The sequence below is a fragment of the Podarcis liolepis genome, assembly GCF_965112155.1.
Source record: "Podarcis liolepis genome assembly, chromosome: 8".
Taxonomy (NCBI): Eukaryota; Metazoa; Chordata; class Lepidosauria; order Squamata; family Lacertidae; genus Podarcis; species Podarcis liolepis.
In genome coordinates this window covers 68856360-68881524 of record NC_139560.1, presented here as the reverse complement: position 1 = coordinate 68881524, position 25165 = coordinate 68856360, and the positions used below count along the sequence as shown (strand labels likewise).

Genomic DNA, 25165 nt, shown 5'->3' with positions numbered 1-25165 from the left:
TTCCTATTATGTTCCTCCTTCTATAATGTCCAAGAGACTGCAAGCCGGCAGACAGGGCCTACTTAATTCCTTATACCGAACAGGACTTTGCTTTAAAACCAGTTTGGAAACCATTCCATTACTGCTACTCAGAATAACAAGAGCTTAAACAGAGGTCAGCAGAGCCCAAATCCAAATAAACATGCGTTGGGCTTGTAACCTTAAATCCCACCAGCATAATTTAGTTTAATTTTGTTCAGTGTAGCTCATAAATGTTTTGATGACCTGGTATTTGTACTATGCCAGAAGTCAGATGCAATTCCTCACAGTAGGAACCCGAGAACTGACTTGATGGATCACACCACAGTCATACTGGTCCCTATTCTGTCTCAGGTTGGACTTTCTTTCCTGGCTTCATAAACCACAATTTATGTAGCTGGGAATGAGCACCACGGCTGATTGCTCCTCCTTCATCTCCACCCTTCTCTTTTCCAAGACGGGCACTGACTTCAACGTTTCCAAGACCATATAACACCAGTCCTGAAAGACCTACATTGGCTCCCAGTTCATTTCTGAGCACAATTCAAAGTGTTGGTGCTGACCTTTAAAGCCCTAAACCACGGGTAGGCAAACAAAGGCCTGGGGGCCGGATCTGGCCCTATCGCCTTCTACATCTGGCCCACGGATGGTCTGGAAATCAGAGTGTTTTTACATGAGTAGAATGTGCCCTTTTATTTAAAATGCATCTCTGGGTTATTTGTGGGGCATTTTTTTTCCTCCAAAATATAGCCCAGCCCCCCCCCCCCACAAGGTCTGAGGGACAGTGGATCGGCCACCGAAAAAGTGTGCTGACCCCTGCCCTACATGGCCTCAAAGGCCCAGTATACCTGAAGGAGCATCTCCACCCCCATCGTTCAGCCCGGACACTGAGGTCCAGCTCCGAGGGCCTTCTAGCGGTTCCCTCGCTGCTAGAAGTGAGGTTACAGGGAACCAGGCAGAAGGCCTTCTTGATAGTGGTGCCCACCCTGTGAAATGCCCTCTCATCAGATGTCAAGGAAATAAACAACTATTTGACTTTTAGAAGACATCTGTTTAAGGAAGTTTTTAATGTTTGATGTTTTATTGTGCTTTCAATATTCTGTTGAGAGCCATCCACAGCGGCTGGGGAAACCCAGCCAGGGTATAAATAATAAATTATATTATTATTATTATTATTATTCATTCCTGGGATGTATTAAGGCCCTGTTACGTCCAAACTGGGAAACTGGCTTAATGTCAGTCAATAAACTAGGCGTGATCTGATTCTGTGGCACGAAGTGAGAAGTGCTCATTCCTGGCTTCATAAACTGTGGCTTGTTTGAACCGGACTTCAGAGTCCAAGAGAAGCAAGTTGCAGGTCCTGGTAACCGCACAAACAGAGCACGAAGATGACATCCTGTCTGTTAAGTTTGTCCCGAGAATCTGATATTCATTTTGCTACCACGTTGAAGAGCCATTTGCGGACTTATTTCCAAACAGAAATTCATACAGATAAGGGGAATTAACGCTGGACAAAACACACAATTAGCACAACAAAAGCCGCAGCGCAGGTATCTCACCTATCAACGCTTCAAAGCAGTTGGCCATTGCATGACGCAGATCTGATTCTCGACAAAGATCGGGCCCGTGAGCATAAAGCATAAATCGATCCAGCTCCAGCTTCTACAAAAGACCAAGACAGTTTCTGTAAGATAAAAGAGGCCCCAAACTACAGACCAAACCCACTGTGGAGATAGACATGGAACACACACTGTTAGGGACAAGTAAACGTTGGGGCATCTTCGGGCAACTTGTTTAGTGCTGAAGGTCAAACTGGAAACGCACAATGGGCTGGAGAGCCAAAGCTAACTGGCCAATTTACTTGCACATAATTATTATGATTTGCATGACATTTTGATGAATGTAGTAGATGCCAAATTATAGTTGATGGAAATGTTGCATTAATCCCACAGTACTCACACTCTGTAGAACGGTATCCTCAGGAATGAAAATGAAGCCCAGCCTTTTAAAATGTCTTTAGCAGTGTTAGAAATTGAGATACGAAAGCTAGGAGCTAAAGGGCGCCTTAAACAGGGGTTAAGAGCACAACAACGAAATGTCTAGGCGCACTTTTTTAATAACAAGAATACAAAGCTGAAAATGAATGAACTATAGCTAAAATATTATGTTTATTTTTCACATGGTCTAGTCCTTCCCCTGCCCACTCCCCTAATATTCTTAAGAGGGTCTCTTCTCCTGTCTTCAGAGAATAGCTGGAAGTGGGGAGGCAGAAAAAGGTCCTCCTTTCCTTCCACTTTGAGGTTTGAATCTGAAATTTTAGGCGCAGTCCTGCGCCCAGAGCTCAGAAACCGCTCACATCGATGAAATTCCCTGTTAAAAAATGCACCTGGAACAATGGGAGTTTCAAACGCTGGTCTTTAGAAAAGGATACAGAAAGGGTAAGTTGAAATGTATTTCATATAAACGTATTTTGAAGTTGCCTCCTGGGTTCTGATGTTAACCCTATGCAGATATTCTCTACATGGGTAGAGAATCAGGATGACACCATTCTGCCCCAATCACACTTCCAGCATACCCACCCTTTTCCCAGACCTTCCCAATACCCATACTTTGGATGCTATGTATAATAGAATCCAGTATCCCAGAGCCCAGTATCTACATCACTATTTGCACATCCACCAATGTTGTTTTATTATTATTATTAATAATAATAATAATAATTGAATTTCCATACCACCCTATACCCAGAGGTCTCAGGGCAGTTCACAGAACAAATTTTTATGGGTAAGAACTGCACAGATCGTGGGTGGCGCTGTGGATTAAACCACAGAGCCTAGGACTTGCCGATCAGAAGGTTGGCAGTCCGAATCCCCGTGACGGGGTGAGCTCCCATTGCTTGGTCCCAGCTCCTGCCAACCTAGCAGTTCGAAAGCAAGTAGATAAATAGGTACCGCTCCAGCGGGAAGGTAAACGGCGTTTCTGTGCACTGCTCTGGTTCGCCAGAAGCGGCTTAGTCATGCTGGCCACATGACCCGGAAGCTGTACGCCAGCTCCCTTGGCCAATAAAGCGAGATGAGCACCGCAACTCCAGAGTCGTCCGCAAGTGGACCTAATGGTCAGGGGTCCCTTTACCTTCACCTATACTATGTTAGTCCTATTGAGTGTAGACCCACTGAAATTAATGGACATGACTGATTCAGGTTCATTAACATCAGTCGGTCTAGTCTGAGTGAAGATTAGTTAAATATAACCCATGCACATATTTGAAGCTGAGCTGACATGAGTCTTTTTCCTGGGCCTCTGTCAACACTGAAAGCCTGCGAAGGACTTTAGAAAGCTTTGAAATCAAAATCCTTTCACTTATCCGACAAAGAAAAGAAAGCGAAGATCTTTTCCCAAGTTATTTTTTATAGCTTTGCTCTCACAGGCCATTTCGGTTGGGATGGGTCATGTTTAAGAGTCAAATCTATGTTGGTCTACTTCAGTGCCAAGGCACGCATTCAGAAAACAACACACTGCTTCCATAGCGATTTGGCACTAGAAAGAATGTGCATTCAACTGTTATTGAGTTTAAACTATCACCCCTATTTTAATATAAAAAACCACTGTATTTTTTCAGTAAAGTTCCATTTATGGTGAATTTTACCGCAGCAATTCAGACCTGAGTCACTGAACGAAAACAACAAGAGGTACATCCATATAAAATGTCTGAAGAAAATGCATCCACAGAACTATCCAAACTGTATAGAAATTTATTCATATATGCAACTATAGCGGCAAGAAAGTTACCGTATTTTTCATCTCATAGAACGCTCCGTCCCATAGGACGCACCTAGTTTTTTGGGGGGGAAATAAAGGGGAAAAAAAATTTGGGGGGGGGGGAATCAAGGGAAAAAAATGGGGGGGGACTCCCACAGGGCTCCCCACGCTGCGGATGTCTGCCCGGTGTGAGGGGCACTCTGCTTCAGGCCGCCCCGTGCGCCGGGCGGCAGGCTGCTATCCGCAGCGTGGGGAGCCCTGCGGGAACTCCCGCGGGCTCCCCAGGCTTGCTGATAGCTTCCTGAAGCCTGGAGAGCGAAAGGGGTCGGTGCGCACCGACCCCTCTCGCTCTCCAAGCTTCAGCCAAAGCCTGTATTCGCCCCATAGGACACACACAGATTTCCCCTTCATTTTTGGAGGGGGGAAAGTGCGTCCTATAGGGCGAAAAATACGGTATTTGCCCATAAACGGAAAGAAGAAGTCCTGACAAAAGAAGAATGGATACCAAAACTTATGGAATATGCAGAAATGGCGAAACGTACCAGAAAAATCAAGACAACATTTTTTATATCAAGGAAGGGAAATGGTCTATTGAATATTTACAAACAAACTGTAAACAGATAAGAACATTGGCAGGACGCGGGTGCGAGGAATGTTGGGAAACAGTTAGAGCGTCTCCTTCGGCCGCATCACACTGTGGTTTGGTCCTGGGAAATGAGAAGGAACCTTGCTCAAAAAAGGAGCAAGTAAGGAGGAGAGGCTCATTCAGATTTGAAAACCACAGTTTGCGGGGAGCCGATGACGTAGCTGCACAAGACTATTAAGGAGGAAACTGCTGTTTAAACAGAAGGAAGGAGCAAGCTTAGTTAGAATAATGTCACCAGAGTGCAGGTTCTTGTTTTGCTTTAACTCCTGAAGAATAAGAAACAGAATATGCACCACCATGGAGGAATAAGGAAAAGAGGGAAATAAGCAAAATCTAAACAACGCCCTATTGCGTCTGTAAATTGTCCCTAATGATTTTATTTCCCTCTGCCCTAACAACACGCAGCAAATTCAAGCATATGCCTCTGAGCACGAGAGAGAGAGAGAGAGAGAGAGAGAGAGAGAGAGAGAGAGAGAAAGAGACCCCGTTTGGTTTCTTACGCCACAGCTCCACCTAGCTTTTCCGACATGTGAATGTCCTCACATCAAGTCATCTGCTAATCTCCTTCAAGTCTTAAAATCAGAGGCGTTAGGTAATGCATGCTAATTCTGGGGTGGAAATACATTCCAGAGTTATTAGACTTCCCCTTTTAATGCATTCATTTTGCTTGGCAGAAAGCCGCTTGAGGAGTTTTCAAAGCCAGGCAGGTCGAAGAAGAAGGGACAAGGGAGATTTGTGTAAACCCCATTTTGTTTCTGGGGCGCATGAGAAAAACCCGTTCTCTACCCATGGAGACTTCTACTGGCCAGTCTTTCCTTTATTTCCCCATCCGTTCCCCCGGATTTGAAAAACAACAACAAATCCTGAAGGAGACATTTGTTGAAACACCTGTACACTGTGTGCAGCATAAATACATTCGCCTATTTAGTTAATTACAGATGGAAGCGAAGGATCTCAGGGAATCATCCGTGTTCAGAATTATGTGTGTTTCATGTTTAATTTAAGATTTCTGCCAATCCCACAGCCCATGAGAGGCCAATCCAGAGGCCACGTAATATATTGGACCTTACTCTCCAAAGCTTCACGCACAGAGTGGCAAAATAACGGGATTATTTTCCGTGCCACCATTGCTAGGTATGGTAGCTGGGTTATCAAGTCCAACTCACAAACAAGGTTTTCCCTTTCCACATTCTGAATCAACCTTGAGTGGCTTTGAGAAAGTACTTCAAATGAGCCAGAAAGATGGACCCACAAATTCTACAAAAAGCCAGGAAGGTAACTGTGCTTTCTCTCTGCAGGGCTAAAGCAACAAACAAGAGGCAAACGAAGAAGAAGAAGAAGAAGAAGAAGAAGAAGAAGAAGAAGAAGAAGAAGAAGAAGACGACGACTCCTCTCTGGACTGCAAAAGCAATTCATTAAGGAGTGCCACTTCGGACTACAAGACCAAATCCTGAATTTGGGGGACGCTTCTGTTTCGAGGGCTTTTTGTAGAAGAAGAGGAGTTTGGATTTGATACCCTGCTTTATCACGACCTGAAGGAGTCTCAAAGCGGCTAACATTCTCCTTTCCCTTCCTCCCCCACAACAGACACTCTGTGAGGTGAGTGAGGCTGAGAGACTTCAGAGAAGTGTGACTAGCCCAAGGTCACCCAGCAGCTGCATGTGGAGGAGCGGAGACGCGAACCTGGTTCCCCAGATTACGAGACTACCGCTCTTAACCACTACACCACACTGGCTCACTGTAGCTGAATTGGAGGGGTATAAATCCGAAAGGGAAAGATAAATAGAGATGACCAGACCATGAGGAAATGCAAACCTGCTTGCTTTATATTAATGGCTCGAGAGATGTCCAGAGAATGATGGCCCAAATGTGAAGCTTGGGTGGGCATCGTTGGGGTAAAGAACAACAAAGTGTGAGCAATTGGACAATTAAAATGGAAGGAGAGGGACTCTTGAGGTCCCCAAGAAATAAAAGGGAGGGGAATCCATGAACTATGCCTCTTTGGGAGCGTTAAGTGGCACTGGTTAAAGGAAAGTAAATTGAAAGATCAATTGGAAGCCCTTGGGGCAGTAACTAAGTCACTGCTATGTTTTCAGGCACTTCTAGCACATCTGTAAATCTTTCAGTAGTTTTAAATACGAGGCAGGCTCTGCTTTATGGCTGCGCTCAGAAGCAGCGCTGGCGAGGAACAATTTTTAAGCATACAGTGGTACCTCGGGTTAAGAACTTAATTCGTTCCAGAGGTCCGTTCTTAACCTGAAACTGTTCTTAACCTGAAGCACCACTTTAGCTAATGGGGCCTCCTGCTGCTGCCACACCACCAGAGCACGATTTCTGTTCTCATCCTGAAGCAAAGTTCTTAACCTGAGGTACTATTTCTGGGTTAGCGGAGTCTGTAACCTGAAGCGCCTGTAACCCAAGGTACCACTGTACAAAAGAGAGGGTTACAAACAGAGGTCTGGATTCTATTTCTCAAAAAACAAAAACAAAGCTAAATTCATAAACGAAGAAAAATAGGGACATACATCTCAAACTATCTGGGGTGAGGAGGTCTTATTTAGTTAAGTGGAGCTTTGCCTAACGTGGTGATGGGGAAAAAATCCCCTGCTAAACTCTAGATAAAGCTGATCTGAGTTGGCTGGCTGGGGAGGACGCACGACGTCATTGCATAAGGTGAAAAAAAGATCTAAAATTGAGAAGCATGGAAGAATGACAGAAAGAATTGGCTAAATTATTTGCCACCAACTAAATTGTGCAAAACCAGCAAAGTAGTCAACTTGTGGCAGCTAATTGGTAATTGTATGCTTCCTCTGAAGCCTGAAATATTAGTCATTGTCACCAATAGGGATGGCTTTCCTATTGCCGAAACCCATTGTGACAGTTCTGACCTTCTTAACCTGATCTGCTTCGAACAGGTCTTCCCTTCCGACGTGCCATGACTGCAATGTTTTGCAAGGTTCTTTAAAACCACTGTTTACTTTCACGAGCCTGTGATAAAAGCAGGTTGCAGGTAGCCTATTTCGAAACAAGGACCCACCTGTAACCTTAAGACACATTGACATCCTTTTACTGTGCAATGGCCGTTTTTGTCTTTCTCCCACTTTCTGCACTCTCCATTTTTATTTTATTTTATTACAAGCCTCTTTAAACTATCAACTCAGACCAAGTTACGCATCCCATTTTGGCATAGCTGAGCTGGCAGAGCATGAAAGACTCTTAATCTCAAGGTCGTGGGTTCAAGCCCCCTGTTGGGCAAAAGATTCCAACATTGCAGGATGTTGGATTAGACAATCCTACTGGTTCCTTCCAACTCTGCAGTTCTATGACTCTTCATAATAATAATAATAATAATAATAATAATAATAATAATAATAATAATATCCCACCCATCTGGCTGGGTTTCCCCAGCCACTCTGGGCGGCTATATATGTGGCATATTGTATAAATAAATAATTTCCCCAATGGAAGACCGACTAACTGTGTGAGTTCCCCCCCACCCAAGAACTCTCGCAATATTTAAATTACATTTTAAAATATATTACCATGTCAGCCCGTGTCTTTAGGCTGAAGAGCGGAGGGGGGGGGAATGTTTATTTAATTATATAAATAGTAAACAGACACATAATTCTGGGCCAAATGCTTTTTTTCTTTCCTTTTTTTGCCCTCCATTGTCTATCTGCTCCAGTCCACTTTCTCTACCATGTTACATAGACGGAACAATTTAATTGTTAATGCCCCTTTCGTAAGCTGGGTTTAAAAGGGGACACACGTAAAGTGAATTGTGCCCAAAAGAAAACACTCCATGCATATTCCGAAGCATAGTCATCTCCCACTGAAAGCTCCTAATTAAACTCCTAATTTAAGTACCTTTAAAAAGAAAAAAAGAAAACATCTAAAGGACATTGGTCAGATTCTTGTAGCACATTGCAAGGCCTCAGAAGCACAAAGCGGCGTTTTCTGTCCCCAACCCTAATTATGGCCCCTCATTTGGAGGCTGCTTCTCAAAATATCTTGACTCCAAGGCGCGCCCCAGTTGGGTCCTGTTTCTAATAAGATTTAAAACTTCAGAAGATCTTCTGCCTACAAGGAGATTGCAGTGCAGCCCCAAGAAAACACAAGTGTGGATCGCCCACCTTCACTTAACGAATCTATCTTGGCAATTCAAAGCCAATTCAAACTGTGGGGGACAAAATTTGTTAAGTTACCTTGGCCAGCATGGCAAGATGTTGGTTCTGAACGATGGCAGTGCGGTACGTGGCTAAGCCCCCTTCCTCTAGACTTGGAAACAGGTAGTACAAATGAACACTGGAAAGAAAGGAGAAAAGGCACATGAAAAGCCATAAATCTCTCAACGGCAGAGACACTTAACAAGTTATTTCAGCAGCTGCCTCTCCCCGCAAGAAACCATCATTGTCTGCTCTTATGCACAAGGCAAAAGTGTTTTCATGAACCTAGGCGTTTGGTCCTTAATATGGCACAGGAGTAGGGGAAGCTTTGGTCCTCCAGTTGTTACTGAACTACAACTCCCATCAGCTCCCACAAGCAAGGGTGATAGGCAGGGAATGTGGACTTTATAGTTCAGGAACATCTGAAAGGCAAAAGGTTCCCCACATTTGATATAGAGGATACTTACCGTACTTTTCTGTGTATAAGACGGGGTTTTGTGTGTGTTTTTTTACTATAAAATAAGGTTTAAAAACCGTCTTATACATGGGTAGTGGGTGGGGTGACGGGTGATTTGTTGGGTTATTGAATTACTGCATCCCTAAAAAAGCTGCACAACTCTGGGTCATTTTCTTAAATTGGAGTCCCCAAAAATAGGGGGCGTCTTATACACAGGGGCGTGTTATACATGGAAAAGTACGGTAAGTTATTGGTCATATTGGTCATGTTTAGGGCAGACTCAAGAGACATGATTCATTTAGCTTCATTAACTTCAACGGGTCTACTCTGAGTAAGGTGTAGCTGAATACAAAGCTAGGTCGACGGCCTCCTTTTTGTGTTCATCCTTTAAGTTGGTTACCTTGGCCGCACTTCCATGGAAGCAAGACAGCAAGTTTCAGTGGAAAGCAAGTTCCGCTGAGTTCATCCTAGATTTACCCAGAAGTAAATCCAACTAAGTACAATGAGGCTTCCTCCTAGGTAACTGTGCAAAGGATTGCAGCCGCACGGCGCAATCCTATATAGGCCCCACTAACTTCAGCGAGGCAGACTATCTCTTTTGTGCAAACTCGCACAAAGACCGAGGCGTTTTGGCTGCCAGAACTGCCCCTACGAAGAAAGTTCTATGCTCACGGTGCCAATTTTCGAGCCTCAGAAAGATTACGTGTAAAAATGCACTGCGGAGGTTTACGTAAATAGAAGTACTCAGAGAGCTTGTTTTTGAGCATTAAATAAATCTGTCCTCCTGCAGCCCCTGCTATTTTCAGAGATAAAAGCCCACATACGGTTTTATGCAAACCAAACAATGCAAAAAGCCGCTCATCTCAAAGTAGTTGTTGGAAGGCACTGATGGCATTTTTCTTTTCTTCTTCTGTAACATCTTAACACTTTTGGAGCCTCTCTCTACATAAGTAGACCACTTTTCCCATTACAAACGGACACACCTGAGATCTGGAAATGAGCTTCAAATCTCCCACCCTGGAGTTTTGGGGGCTACCTGCTGTCACAAATGACACTTACCAAGGAAATGGCTGCTGTTTTCACTAGGCTATAAAAAGTCAATTTTACATTATTTTTGTCGGGGTTTTTTGTTTCTTTCTGAGAAGAGCCTAGGCAGGAAAAATGAAAGCCACCTTCCATTAACCGGGAATATGTTAGTGATTTATTCCAAATACATGGGCACGAAACTGCAAACTACCGGAAGGCAAAACGCCAAGTGCGCCATTATGAAGTCGGAATTAATGAGTAATAACCCCATACTTGGGAGAGAGAATTGGGTGGGGGGTGGGGACGGGATTCAAAGTTTATTTGCAAATACACTTTTTGCTTGAGATTATAGTCGGAAAGATCAAGGAGCTCCGTGACAAGAAGATGACACGTTCCAAAATGATGTATTCCTTTTATTTGCCGGCTATAAACTTTGAAGCGTTTGGTCCTAGACTAGCCATTCTCCAGAGCTGTTATGAGCAACTCTCAATTACATCTGACAGGACACAGTCATCAGCTTTTCATCTCAGAGTATTACACTTTAGGCCCTCGGCTTGGAATGAAACTTCAAATGAAGACACAAGGCAGGGGATACGGACTTGGCAGACCAAAAACCTTTTGCATCTACAGTGGAACCTTTTGGGGCTGCTGACAAACTAGAGAGCAAAAGGTACCAGTTGATGAAAGAATATCTAGAATTGGATCTGGGTTCAATTCTGTGCTTGAAGGTAAAGGGACCCCTGACCAACAGGTCCAGTCGTGACCGACTCTGGGGTTGCGGCGCTCATCTCGCTTTATTGGCCGAGGGAGCCGGCGTACAGCTTCCGGGTCATGTGGCCAGCATGACTAAGCCGCTTCTGGCGAACAAGAGCAGCGCACGGAAATGCTGTTTACCTTCCCGCCAGAGCGGTACCTATTTATCTACTTGCACTTTGACATGCTTTCAAACTGCTAGGTTGGCAAGAGCAGGGACTGAGCAACAGGAGCTCACCCAGTCGCGGGGATTCGAACCACCGACCTTCTGATCAGCAAGCCCTAGGCTCTGTGGTTTAACCCACAGCGCCACCCGCATCCCAATTCTGAGCTTAGTCCTAAGCAAACTGAGATACAGACAGGAATGTGCTTGAAGCATTTTAAGCACCATCTAAATTACTTCTTTTTTCTTTTTCTTTTTTAAAAAAGACTTTTGTGTGGCCTATTTGAACAACAACAAAGCCAATAAATTAGGTTTTGGTTTTTTTAAAAAAAAGAAACCAAAAAAAGACTTGATTCTCTAAGGGCTTCTCTTCCGCATCTGTAAAGCAGGAATGGCGCCAATTTAGCTTGCAAGAAAAAAGGGAGATGGAAGAATTACAGATTTCGGCATGTTTAGCACACTGGAAGCGACACATAAATGTCTACTTTTGATTTTGATTTTTTTTTAAAGCAGCAGAGGTCTTTGGTGTTTCGGAAGAAAAATAAATAAATGACATCGGAGTTTTAATTGGCAGAATACCCTTTCAACTGCATGATAGCCCGAAACAAATCAGGATATTTTTAAATGTTTTATTTTAATGAGTAAGGTATGATTTTATAGCAGAAGGTGCGTTAGGAGTGAACCCAATACTCACCTAGTTAAAAATTCAACCACGGCATCTCCCAAAAATTCCAAGCGCTCGTTGTGGTTGATCCTGCAAACAGACAAATGCAAGGATCATTACACGTGACCCCTACGTGTATGAGTAATTAGCGATGGATAAACAACAGCCGGCCAATTCCTTGGGGCGATAAAGCAAAAAAGAGTTAGGCTCCCACTGCTTTCGGTTTTCAACACGCCATCCTCCGATGCCCAACAGTGGATATTTGGGTTTCTTCTGCGCAGCACAAAAAAACCACAGGCAGCCAGAAAGGTAATAAGGCTGATCTTAATGTTGTGTCAACTTATTAACCAAAGGAAAAGATAATGATGTGCAGCGGCATGCTGAGACCAGCTTCCGCGTGCCCTGCCATCGCCCTGGATGATTTAAAGAGAAGCCTCCTCCTAGGCCATCTATAGGCTTTTGGCAAGGTGCCATGCAAGAAGAAAAAGAAAGCATCTTGCAGGGAGTTCAAAATCCTCTGTTTGGTACAGCATTGCAGCCCCTCCTGCTCTTTTCCTGCGCGCTCTTTCGGCACTGGCACGGAAAGAGGCTTGCCGGGAGCGCTTGGGCATTTGCCGGAAAGCAGGTAAGCCGAGTGTGTTTTTAAGGCTAGAAAGAAATCACTAGCAAACAGCAGAATTCCAGGTGGTTACTGCAAAGAGGCGAAAGGTGCAGAGGCCACAAATAGGTTTACTGGGAGCAGTTCCAACTATTGCTGGAAATGCAGTGTTTCCCCTAACTGAAAGCTGGGGAAACCCAGCCAGATGGGTGGAGTATAAATACAATTATTATTATTATTATTATTATTATTATTATTATTATCATCATCATCATCATCATCATCATCATCATCATCATTAACAGTTCTGTTCTGATCCCACTTACTGCAATGGACCAGCGAGCTCGTAATTGCAACAACTACCACCCAGAAATTATGTTGTTTGCGTACCTGGAAGGAGTTGGATCATCTTGCCCAAGACGTGACATGATATTGATCAAGGTGTTTATGCCTGGGGGAAAAAAATACAGATCATGTGATATTTAGAAGGTAACCCCATTTAAACAGGCACGTTTTCTTTTAAGGGTTCAGCACCAAAGTAACCTTCCAGTAATTTGAATTATGTATTGTCATCTGAACAGTAAAAGGGTGGTGCTGTGGTCTAAACCACAAAGCCTAGGGCATGGGTAGGCAAACTAAGGCCCGGGGGCCAGATCTCGCCCAATCACTTTCTATTCCGGCCCGCGGACGATCCGGGAATCAGCATGTTTTTACAGGAGTACAATGTGTCCTTTTATTTAAAATGCATCTCTGGGTTATTTGTTGGGCATAGGAATTCATTCATTTCCCCCCACCCCCAAAAAATATAGTCCGGCCCCCCACAAGGTCTGAGGGACAGTGGACCGGCCCCCTGCTGAAAAAGTTTGCTGACCCCTGGCCTAGGGCTTGCCGATCAGAAGGTCAGCGGTTCGAATCCCCACGGTGGGGGGAGCTCCCGTTGCTCGGTCCCAGCTCCTGCCCACCTAGCAGTTTAAAAGCACATCAAAGTGCAAGTAGATAAATAGGTACCACTCCGGCAGGAAGGTAAACGGCGTTTCCGTGCGCTGCTCTGGTTTGCCAGAAGCGGCTTAGTCATGCTGGCCACATGACCCGGAAGATGTCTGCGGACAAACGCCGGCTCCCTCGGCCAGTAAAGAAAGATGAGCGCCGCAATCCCAGAGTCGTTCGCGACTGGACCTAATGGTCAGGGGTACCTTTACCCTATCTGAACAGTAAATGGTCAAGCTTATGACATACGTTTGTAGTAAGGTTAAAGCTTATTGGGAAATGATATATAATGAATTGAAAAGGATGTTGAAAATAACGACTGTCTTTTAAAAATCCCAGAAGCTCTTCTTTTGGGAACGATAGGGACAGAACTACCTAAACTGTATAGAAACGTATTCATTTATGCAACCACAGCAGCAAGAATGTTACTCGCCCAAAAATGGAAAGAAGAATAAGTCCCAGCAAAGGAAGAATGGATACAAAAACTTATGGAATATGCAGAAATGGTGAAACTTACCAAAAGAATAAGAAATCAAGATAACAAACTTTTAATAAAAGAATGGAAATGGTTTATTGAATATTTGCAGATAAATTGTAAACAGATAAGAGCATCGGCAGGATTATTGTAATAACCTGCAATTTCATAACAGTATATATTTAAAGTAGATGAATAAATGAGTAAATTAAGTTAATTAGGATATGCAGAAGATATTAAAAATAAATTTAAGGAACCACAGAAAGAGGGGAAAGGAAGTCGTTTTGAATTGTTAAAACAATTGTGAAATAAACCTGAAAAGCATAAATAACATTTGAAGGGGGGGGGGGGACTTATAACATAGGTTTGTATACCAATAGCTACCTCTGTATCCCAATAGCCAAGTACCTCTGTAGAATCAAAATCCATCTGCAATTTCTCCAGTCCCAACCCCGTTTGACCATTGCCCAACCTTTTTGGCTTTGGGCATTCCCATGTAAAGCCCATCCTTTCCACACCTTAGCCTGGAAAATCTCCCTTTTTTTTTTTTTAGCAAACTATCCATTCAACTGAGATGACCATCTTAACTCCACAAACTTGGGAATATGCCCCGTTGAATTCAATGGGATTTACTTTACACAACCACCCTGCAGCTGGTAAAATAATGGGGACCAAACTATACAAAAAAGTTTGGCTTGTAAGCCTAGATTTCTACATGCAAGCAGCACAAGTACTCTGCCTACTTTTGCCATCTCGTTGTAGAACAGCAACTGACATTCGGGCGAAGAGAACACAACATGTGAAACGGTCTTATGAGAAGGCATGCTGGCTCTGGTAGGCAGCAGGATGCACGACCACCTGGCAACGACATATAAGTATACCTGAAGGAGCGTCTCCATCCCCATCGTTCAGCCCGGACACTGAGGTCCAGCTCCAAGGGCCTTCTGGCGGTTCCCTCACTATGAGAAGTCATGTTACAGGGAATCAGGCAGAGGGCCTTCTCGGTAGTGGTGCCCGCCCTGTGGAACGCCCTCCCACCAGATGTCAAGGAAATAAACCAGTGTTTCCCAACCTTGGGCCTCCAGCTGTTTTTGGACTACAACTCCCATCATCCCTAACTAGCAAGACCAGTGGTCAGGGATGATGGGAATTGTAGTTCAAAAACAGCTGGAGGCCCAAGGTTGGGAAACACTGAAATAAACAACTATCTGACTTTTAGAAGACATCTGAAGGCAGCTCTGTTTAGGGAAGTTTTTAATGTTTGATATTTCATCGTCTTTTTAATATTCTGTTGGGAGCTGCCCAGAGTGGCTGGGGAAACCAAGCCAGATGTGGGTGGGGTATAAGTAATAAATTATTATTATTATTATTATTATTATTATTATTATTATTATTATTATTATTATTATTCTGCCTTGGGTTCCTCAAGGGAAGAAAGGTGGTATATACAGTAGAGGAAAGGAATTAAAATAGATGAGGAGAAAGAAGACAGAGGGGGAAATCATGACACCAGCAAAACGTACCTTTTTTCCTCATATGCATATGGTGGACTTTCCTATCTCCATATTTGGGCTGCCGGATGCCGCAGTTGGACAAAGAATTTCTGGCATGGTCTGGATTCATCCCGAAGTTTAGATGATGGCTTGGGTGAGTCATGGCCAGCTGTAAAGGCGGCAGAATCCCAAAGCAAAGACAAAACAGCCCTTTAAGCCTGCACTGCTCATTCCGTTCACTGCTAAGCTTTAAAAGGGATGGCTGCTGTGAAATTTCAGCAGCGCAGAACCACCCCCAGTTTTCACAACCGATCAAGCAACTTCAGAAGTTTTGGTTGTTCAAGTCCTCAGCATCAGTAAGCGCCAATAGCTAAACGTTGCAACTCAGTTCCAAAGACAACTTATAGTCCAGGAGCATGTGGAACCGACACGGTTAGAGGCAGAGTTTGAAACTCCCATTGTTCCAGGCGCGTTTTGTGACAGGGAATTTCATAAGCGCAAGCAGTTTCTGAGCTCTAAAATTACAGATGGAAACTGCATATTGTGGGGGAAAGGAAAAGGCGTGTACTTTTCAATGCTTTCCATTTTTACTCTATTTGTTCATTTGAAAAACTCAATAATAATAAAAAAGCAACAGAAAACTGCACATGAGGATCTAATTGCTGAAGCCAATAACCATGAAAAAATATCAGGCATGATAAAATCTTTGCTCTTTAATAGCATATTGTCTGACACCTTTCTTTTGTATTCACAGGAATGCAGGTAGACTAGATCTAGAATACTTGGGTTACCTCCACCTTATAAACATAAACAGTTCTTCCATCCTTCTCCTTATATTCCACCCCTCTCCATCCTTTCATCGACTCCCCTCCAACCAACTCCCTGGACTCATCTACATGGGTTAGTTCAAACGTTAAAAATACGTTATAAACATGTGACACCAGAGGGCGCTGTAGAGCAATGGGAAACGGCACTGAGAACTATATTGCTTTTTTAAAAAGTGTTTTTACAGATCAGTACAGATCCAGCCCCTCTCTCTGCTCCAGCCCCAACAAGGTCCTCTGCACACTATGTGATGCCAACGGCCGGTGCTTACAACTCATTCTTTGGCTCCCTGACTGGCTGTCTCCATCAGCCACCGTCTCTAGGTCGGCCTGGTCAGTTCTCTGGTCCTGCCGCCCACAAGCTAATGCAAACTTACCAGCGCATCTATTCCCTGCTCCTTTCCCCACCGCCACAATGCAACTTCAAACACATGGGAGTGCATTTGACCTTACCTGCAATAAGCAGCGATCTTTAAAAGTGTAGCCTATCAGTTTATCCAGATGCATCAGACATTGATGGTAGCGGATGTGATGAGTCAGGACTGGAAGCATCATGGCATGCTAGGAGAAAGAATTGCCATTATTTATTTACCTGGAACTTTTAGCCCTATGTTTTTTCCAAGTATTGTTTTTAACACTTGATTGGGAGCCGCCCAGAGTGGCTGGGGGAACTCAGCCAGATGGGCGGGGTATAAATAATAAATTATTATTATTCTATTATATTATTCAAGTAGTGGTTGAAGTGCTGGACTAGGCCCTAGGAGACCAGGGTTCAAATCCCCCACACTGCACATGAGCCACTACAAGAATGGTCAACAGTAGGTTGATTTTTAGGTTTACGCAGGTCATGCAATAAGATTGAACCTGCCCAGCTAATTCTTTGATGATGATGATGATTTAAACAAGCAACAAGCAAGCAAAGAAAAGTGCATACAGTGTCTCCACTTTCAATTCAGGGAGTCTTTTTGGCAACTTGTTTACATTCGGTATGAGACACTGCTGCAGATTATTAATAATATATTATTATTATTATTATTATTATTATTATTATTATTATTATTATTATTAGAATTTATTTACCGCCCTATACCAGAGGTCTCAGGGCAGTTCACAGAATAAAATCAAAATGTAAAACCACAAAATGCATAATCAAAATAAAAACAACCCAATAACCCCCCCCCAAAAAAAAATCCCTACATTTTCAAAAGGGCATAGGATGTCAGTCAAATCAACCAAAGGTCTGGTTGAAGAGGAATGTTTTTGCCTGGCACTTAAAGGTATATGACGAAGGTGCCAGGTGAACTTAAAAAGAGCATTCCATAGATGGGGGGCCACTACAGAGAATATAACAGAGGTTCTTGAAAGAGAGTTGAAGGCCCTCGGTTTGGAAGACGGCAGCAACGCCGGGGGCCCCCATCACTCGCCACCCCTATCCCAGCTGCCTCATCCGCATGCCTCAGATTTTACACACATAATTAAAATGCATATGCCTCGTTCGCTAGGGATACGGAAGGGTATCCACTCACCTGACAGACATCGGAGCGGATGCCTGTTTTCCAGAAGCCTTGGCTGCTCAGCTCGACAGTTACTTCACGACGCATGGTGTTTTTCTGCCTAATCTTCTGCAGCGCTTCCTTTACAGCAAAAAAAAAAGGGGGGGGGGGGTTTATCTCTGTAGGACCTGGCCTGGGATAGCTCAGCAGAGCAACCTAAATTGCCCCTACGTGCATTCAGAAAAGAGACTCTTGGGTCAATGGGGCTTCTCTCACTCGCTGCTTGGGACATTGGAGCAAAACGTGCCGTAAGAAAACGAGAATACCCACCCCCCACTCCCTATGCCAGGGGTCAGCAAACTTTTTCAGCAGGGGGCCGGTCCACTGTTCCTCAGACCTTGTGGGGGGCTGGACTATATTTTGAAAAATAATAATGAATGAATTCCTATGCCCCACAAATAACCCATTCTAAATAAAAGCACACATTCTACTCATGTAAAAACACCAGGCAGGCCCCACAAATAACCCAGAGGTGCATTTTAAATAAAAGGACACATTCTACTCATGTAAAAACATGCTGATTCCCGGACCATCCACGGGCCGGATTTAGAAGGCGACTACGCCGGATCTGGCCCCCGGGCCTTAGTTTGCCTACCCATGCCCTATGCGCTAGGATGAAGTTCAGTGGCCTTTGGGCCCTAGTGCTTGGCCTTAGAGTTCCAACGTCTTTCTCACTCTTAAATAATACCATATCGATCTGCTCTTCCACTCCCAACCTGGGTTTGTATCAAACCTGAGTGTTTCCGGTCTTGAAAACCTAGAAAGCTTCTGCTGATCAATGTAGATGGTGCTAAGATGGACCGACGATCCAGCTTGATATAAGGCACGTTCTGGGGAAATGACTACCAGGTTTGTGCAAATAACACATTGCAGGTGTGGACAGGAGCCACACGCAACACCTGAGCGGTTCCTCAAAGGCCTACGATCATACCAACACAGAAAGTGCCATGGTGGGTCAGATCAAGTTTCACTAAGTCTGGCATTCTTTTCAAGAACTCCAGAATCTGAGGCATCTGTTTGGCCACTGTGATGACCGGGTGCTGAATCTGACAGGATTTGGCCTGATCCAACAGGCCTCTTCTTTTGCTTCTGTCAGAACCAGGGCAATCCGCCAGAAATTGACCGTTGGTCCAGAAGCTCAGCCTTCTGTAGAGCTGGCCGATATATTGATAAATCGGCGTTCAGATTGCGACACCCGTTTCGGGCCATTTGAGCTGGCAATACATTAAAGGTAAAGGAACCCCTGACCATTAGGTCCAGTCGTGGCCGACTCTGGGGTTGCGGCGCCCATCTCTCTTTATTGGCTGACGGAGCCGGCGTACAGCTTCCGGGTCATGTGGCCAGCATGACAAAACCGCTTCTGGCGAACCAGAGCAGCACACAGAAACGCCATTTACCTTCCCGCCTGAGCGGTACCTAGTTATCTACTTGCACTCTGACGTGCTTTCGAACTGCTAGGTTGGCAGGAGCAGGGACTGGCCTGCAAACGCTGTCTGCACCTTTGAGGAAGCCCCATATGCTCCTCGCATGAGACGGAGCAGTATGGGGCTCGCTCAGCTGAAGGCCACCCCCACAACTGAGCAGTTTAATGAAAACCTGGTGCCTCTCCAGTTTGCATGAGCCAGAGCAATATCGGGCCTTGGTAGGGCTGGGCAATGTATTTCGGTTGCTTCTTGCTCCCCTCAGGTGTGGAAGAAGAGGCAGCCAGGATACATTCCAGACATCGTGATATATCGGCATACCGCACTATTAAGCTACTGATATATCACAATATCGAAAACCAGATATCGCCCAGCCCTAGTCTTCTGTCTCTTGGGTCTGTTGTTGTTGTTGTTGAAAAAAAGGAAAACCTATATCTGGAAATCTGTGGCAGAGAGCATGGGGCAGAAGAAAGGAATAAATTAAAAGGTCTAAATTGCTTTGGAAACAAAGCAATGATGCACTGACGCTGTGCTATTTGCAGAGAACCGTGGCAATATTTTCCAACACCCTCTTCAGCCTACGGTTCAGGGTTCAAGTCTCAGCAAAGGCAACAGCAACGTAAAGAAACAAAACATGGTATATAGACACACAGAGAAATTAGGACGGGTATAAAATAAAATAAAATAAAATAAAATAAAATAAAATAGCAGCATACTTCTCTTTGCACAAGTTTCTGCTTATCCGCTTGTTTCACTTTGGGGCTGTTAGCCAGCAGGTGGCGCAATTTCACATAACTCTTCCAGAGTTTTTGGTACCTGAGAATTAAAAATAAAATAAAAAGAAAGTTGGATGGGAGAGAAATCAGTCATGATCCATTTCCTTTTTGGTTTTGGTTAAGACAGCTGCCTAGCAATTCTCAGGTTCATACTGGAAAAAAATCATTTCCTATCCTTATATGGAAACTGGCATTATCTTGAAAAGAGAGCATAGCCAACATTTCCCAGCTAAACAAAGGCTGGCGGGCCTTGTTTCTTTACAATAGGAAGAGCGCATCGCTGCTTGGACCACAGCCTATGGACTCGGGCCTTTGGAATGCTCCCAATGCCAGGTTTTTTTCCTTTACGTGAGACAGTTTCTATGTGAGGCAAACTAAGGAGTTGCAGGAAGAATCAAAGAAGGTGGTGGGAGATCTGCTATAACAAAATGCAGCAGTGATGGGTAAAAGCTTGAATGGTAATGGGTAAAAACTTGGGCAGCCATTAGAAAAATTTACAGAGGATAAAGTTATCAGTGGCTACCAAGATAGCCTCAGTATTAGGACTGGGTGCTATATCGCCTCAAACCGGGTTGAAGTCCCTGTCGGGATATCAGTTTGGTAGTTTTTGACCTGGCAATATATTGTGAATCAGGATGTATGCGCTATGCAAAAATCACAATGTGGAGGAATGGGGGAAGCCAACCAGTGCCTCTACATAGCTTCATCCTTATTTTAGACATTGTGATATACAGTGGTACCTCGGGTTAAGTACTTAATTCGTTCCTGAGGTCCGTTCTTAACCTGAAGCTGTTCTTAACCTGAAGCACCACTTTAGCTAATGGGGCCTCCCGCTGCCGCCGCACTGCCAGAGCATGATTTCTGTTCTCATCCTGAAGCAAAGTTCTTAACCTGAGGTAATATTTCTGGGTTAGTGGAGTCTGTAACCTGAAGCGTATGTAACCTGAAGCGTATGAAAGCTGAGGTACCAAAGGCAACTGCTTGGCCCATGTGAGAGCAGAAGGAAATGGTTCTTAAGACAATAATAGTGAATGGACAGCCAAACATTTCACAGATTACTCCCCAGGGAACCAAACAATTTTAATGATCCATCATGCAATGCACAAAACTTAAGGGAATCGAGTCTTTAGGGAACCCACAAAAATTAAGAGAAGAGAAATCGGCGCTGGTTCAAGATAAATGGCCTACGGTTTACAATATAAGGATTTCATTTTAAAAGGCATGCATGTTTTTGAAACAAAATTAAAGGAATGCAGAAAGCAAAACCTTTTCACTTAAGGGGGGGGGGGAGAAAGCATTTCAGAGCCCAGAATTTTACTGTGCAGTGCAGAACAATGACTGATTTTTTGCCCCCCCCCCCCCTTTCCCTCTATTCTCCAGAGTACTATCGCAGTGGGTGTTTGCAACTGCTTTAACAGAAGCAGTTGCTTCAGCACCTGCCCATCAAGAGCAAGGCTGTTAAGACTGCATTCAGCCCCAGGCTTGACAATAATTGCTTACTGTGGGTCTCCAGCATAACTGAGTTGAGCAGGTCGTATTCCAAAGTGGACAATAATGGGGAAAGTAATCACATCAGGGTTGAACTGCTCACGATCCAATTGATCAATGCGAACCGAGCTGGGTTTCTGGAGCAAGCGGAGGGAAAAGATCAAACAATTAAATTTAGGTAACAGTGGCTCTATCGCAGACATATATAACTTTCCGAAAACGGCCTCTCCGCAGAGGAAGAGCCGGCCCCGAAGACAGCAGGGCCCATTCCAGCTTCCACTGTCTCTTCTCCGCTCAGCAAACAAATCTGAAACCCAACCTTGGTTTCAAATCCTCGTAAAACGAGAAGTCAAGCCAGCTGTGGCTAAGGGAGGAGGGAGCACGTGTTCCGGAGACTGGCTCCTGATTCGTTAACCACTGCTAACAGCCACCTGAATGGACCTGTTATGGACAAGCGAGGAAGAGAGAGTTGAATGACCACACCTAGGTTTGTACGAAATGCAGCCCCCTTGCTAGCTGAAGGATTTCTGTGCATGCAACAGGACTTTCCTCCAGTGACGTAGCGTGGGTTGCTGGAGCCCGGGGCTGCACAGAGCGAGGTGGTGGGAGGGAGGGGAATGGTTTACGCATGCACATTCAACCGCCTAATGATGACCGCGTCACCCGGGAGATCACAGCCGCAGAGGTAAGAAGAGTCGTTCCGTTGTCTAGAGAGGTCACTCCCTGGTTCTAAGGGAGAAGCCGTTTTCAAGGGAGCCCAGTGACGGAAGTGCGCAGCTCTATCGAGGCAGTATCGGGGGTTGGAATTTTGCATCCCCTAAGAATTTTGCGCCCAAGGCAACCACCGCTCTGCCCCTCCCCACGTTACACCAATGTTTTCCCCTGCCTCCTCCCCCCCCCCATATGTACTACATCCTTCCCAAATCAAGAGGATGGGTGTGCAAGTTGAAAGACTATCTCGCTCTGCATGGGATACAATAAGACGCACACCACAGATGACGATTTTCCCACTTAGAACTTCCCTGGAGTTAAAAGCAAAGTCGAGAGACAACAGGAAAACTGTCTACCAATGATTGATTCCACTGTTTACGCTGCACATCTAAGTGTTTAAGGCGAGAGTGAATTGCTAAGGGTTCATTATGGCTAAAAGGAGAGATATAACTGAGGAAATAAACCCGTCACACAAAAATACCACGCTCCGTTCAGCTTTTCCTCACGCCACCAACCCAAACTCTAGAGCGACAAGGTAGCCAACGAAAGGGGTGTGCGCAGAAGCACTGTTCGAAGTGTGTGAAGGCCTTCACAGAATTTAAAGGTATTCTAAAAACATTTAAAAGGTTAGGTACTGCAAGACGTCCCTTCTCTTTCCTGAGCTTGTTTAGCCTTCGCTCAGATATAAAGAAACAGAAAACCCCACACACAAATATCTTTCTTGCTATTTATTACCAGCAGGAATTAAAATGTGACCCTCTCATGGAAGGAATGACAAAGAGGGGGAACAAGCAAAGTGTGGCCATTCTTCTCCTTCCTCCTCGACTTATTACTGACAAAGAAAGCTGTACCTACAAAACACACCAATAAAACAGCTCTCTCATAAGCCTCTCCTGATCTTTCCCTATTGTGCCGAACGAGAGTTTTACTGCTGAGCTCAACAATCGCAAGGCGAAACTTTCAACGGCAAAACCCAGGACATTCCTATCATTCCAAAAAAAAGAAAGAAAAAATATGCGGCTATTGTGCAGCATTACAATGGACACCAAGCCCAATCTCCACAGAATAAAGCGAGCAGAATTGTGTGTATATCTGCGTGTACATCTGCTTCCTGGAGGACTGCGGTGTTGCTGGAGAAGGAGATGGGGGGCGGGGGACAGTGTGGAAAACTTTAGTGACACCCAAGACACTAAAACCTTAGGTGCCAGGCAAAAATGTTCCTTTATAACCAGGCCTTTGGTTGATTTGATTGACATCCTATGCCTAAAATGTGTGGGGGGGGTTTGGGGGGGGGGGATATCGGGTTGTTATTTTTATTTAGATTATATATTTTGTGGTTTTATATTTTGATTTTGTTCTGTGAACTGCCATGAAACCTCCAGGTATAGGGCGGTATATAAATTCCAATAATAATAATAATAATAATAATAATAATAATAATAATAATAATACAGTCGTACCTTGGCTCCCGAACTAAATCGGCTCTCGAACGATCAAAACTTGGAAGCGAGTGTTCCGGTTTTCCCTCACGGTGATAAGTGAGGTTACAGGGAACCAGGCAGAGGGCCTTCTCGGTAGTGGCGCCCGCCCTGTGGAACGCCCTCCCGTCAGATGTCAAAGAAATAAACAGCTATCTGACTTTTAGAAGATATCTGAAGGCAACTCTGTTTAGGGAAGTTTTTAATATTTGATGTTTTATTGTGTTTTTAATATTCTGTTGGGAGCCACGTAGAGTGGCTGGGGAAACCCAGCCAGATGGGTGGGGGAATGAATAAATAAATAAATAAATATTGTTATTATTTGCACCCACAGATGCCTTACGACCCTAGATTACTACCTTTTATTGTCCTGCAATCATCACTGCATCTTAATGTTTCGTTGTCCCTAAGATGGCCAAACAGCTTTCGGGCAGCTGGCCTAGGCCGCAACCAAAATAAATCAATAGATTGGGAGAGTTGGAATTGATTGTGGTTCGGGGTTTGGGCACAGCACAAGAAAACTCAATCTGAGAACATTTGCAGTACCATGCCAGGGCTGGTGACGATCATCCCCTTGCACTCCTCGGCATATTTCTGCCACTCCAGCTCCTCCCATTGTAGCATATTGGCAATCTCCTCTTCAGGCACCAGCGGCTTATTGCAGCGTAACAAATACAGCAGAATCTGGTGCATGGACAGCACTTCTTTCCCTCCATCTTCAAAGAAAAAAGAAGAAAAGAAGAAGAGTTTGGATTTGATATCCCGCTTTATCACCACCCGAAGGAGTCTCAAAGCAGCCAACATTCTCCTTTCCCTTCCTCCCCCACAACAAACACTCTGTGAGGTGAGTGGGGCTGAGAGACTTCAGAGAAGTGTGACTAGCCCAAGGTCACCCAGCAGCTGCATGTGGAGGAGCGGAGACGCGAACCCGGTTCCCCAGGTTACGAGCCTACCGCTCTTAACCACTACACCACTGTTTCTAGAGGAAGCAGAAGTAGGCGTCAAAAGAAGCAACAGCAGTCAAGGTCGCAAATGGCTCTAACGAAAGGCAACGGCTGCGATCCCAAACATGTCCTATTCATTGGAATTTATTACGAGGTTGGCGGGGTTAGGATTGCAGACTGTAGATGGATACAAGGCCACCGGCACATTCAGAAATTGGTGGGAATTAACTGGAGGCTCTGGTCTGACAGACCCTTTTTTTTCTAGATCTCAGCAGACTCACAAACTTACCAGAGTCCTTGCACACTCCCAAATGCCATTTTGTGGGGGCTACCAGCAGTTTGAACCTTAGGTGAGACTGTCAATCTGACCAGCATGCGTTATTACAAGTTTGGTGCGAATTCTTTCACACTGCTCAGCTGGCCGTGGCACAGATGGCCACTTTCGATTTAAAATGTGCAGGAAGTACAAAGAGAAATGTGTCGGCTGCCAGCTTGAAATTCTGCTTTCAAGGTTGGGGGTATCACTTTGTGACATGTCACCGACACACTAGTTCACAAATCCAAGGGTCAAGGAGTTACTGTGTTAAATCAGCCCAATTTTAAGAGTACTTTCTAACTACAGCATGAGCCCTTGTTGGGAGAAAAACGCAAACTAAAGGCAGCTCCACTTAAAAAGAAAAAAGGAGTCTACCCAATATCTGAAGACAATATCTAAGGGTGGAAACAAAACTTGATTACAGCCATAGCTTGGATTTCGAACGCCTC

General features: G+C 44.5%; 1 protein-coding gene across 2 annotated transcripts in view; it reads right to left on the bottom strand.

Moving 5' to 3' along the window:
* DROSHA (drosha ribonuclease III) overlaps positions 1 to 25165 on the bottom strand; it is a 79043-nt gene that overhangs the window by 34512 nt on the left and 19366 nt on the right. For both annotated transcript variants that reach the window (XM_083519043.1, XM_083519044.1), the window contains exons 13-22: positions 24003 to 24172; positions 21280 to 21404; positions 19720 to 19819; positions 17556 to 17663; positions 16483 to 16590; positions 15236 to 15374; positions 12641 to 12701; positions 11683 to 11742; positions 8629 to 8728; positions 1578 to 1680 (exon numbers count right to left, since the gene is read on the bottom strand). In XM_083519043.1, coding sequence (XP_083375169.1) covers positions 1578 to 1680; positions 8629 to 8728; positions 11683 to 11742; positions 12641 to 12701; positions 15236 to 15374; positions 16483 to 16590; positions 17556 to 17663; positions 19720 to 19819; positions 21280 to 21404; positions 24003 to 24172 — 1074 coding nt within the window. The remainder of the gene's footprint in view (positions 1 to 1577; positions 1681 to 8628; positions 8729 to 11682; positions 11743 to 12640; positions 12702 to 15235; positions 15375 to 16482; positions 16591 to 17555; positions 17664 to 19719; positions 19820 to 21279; positions 21405 to 24002; positions 24173 to 25165) is intronic.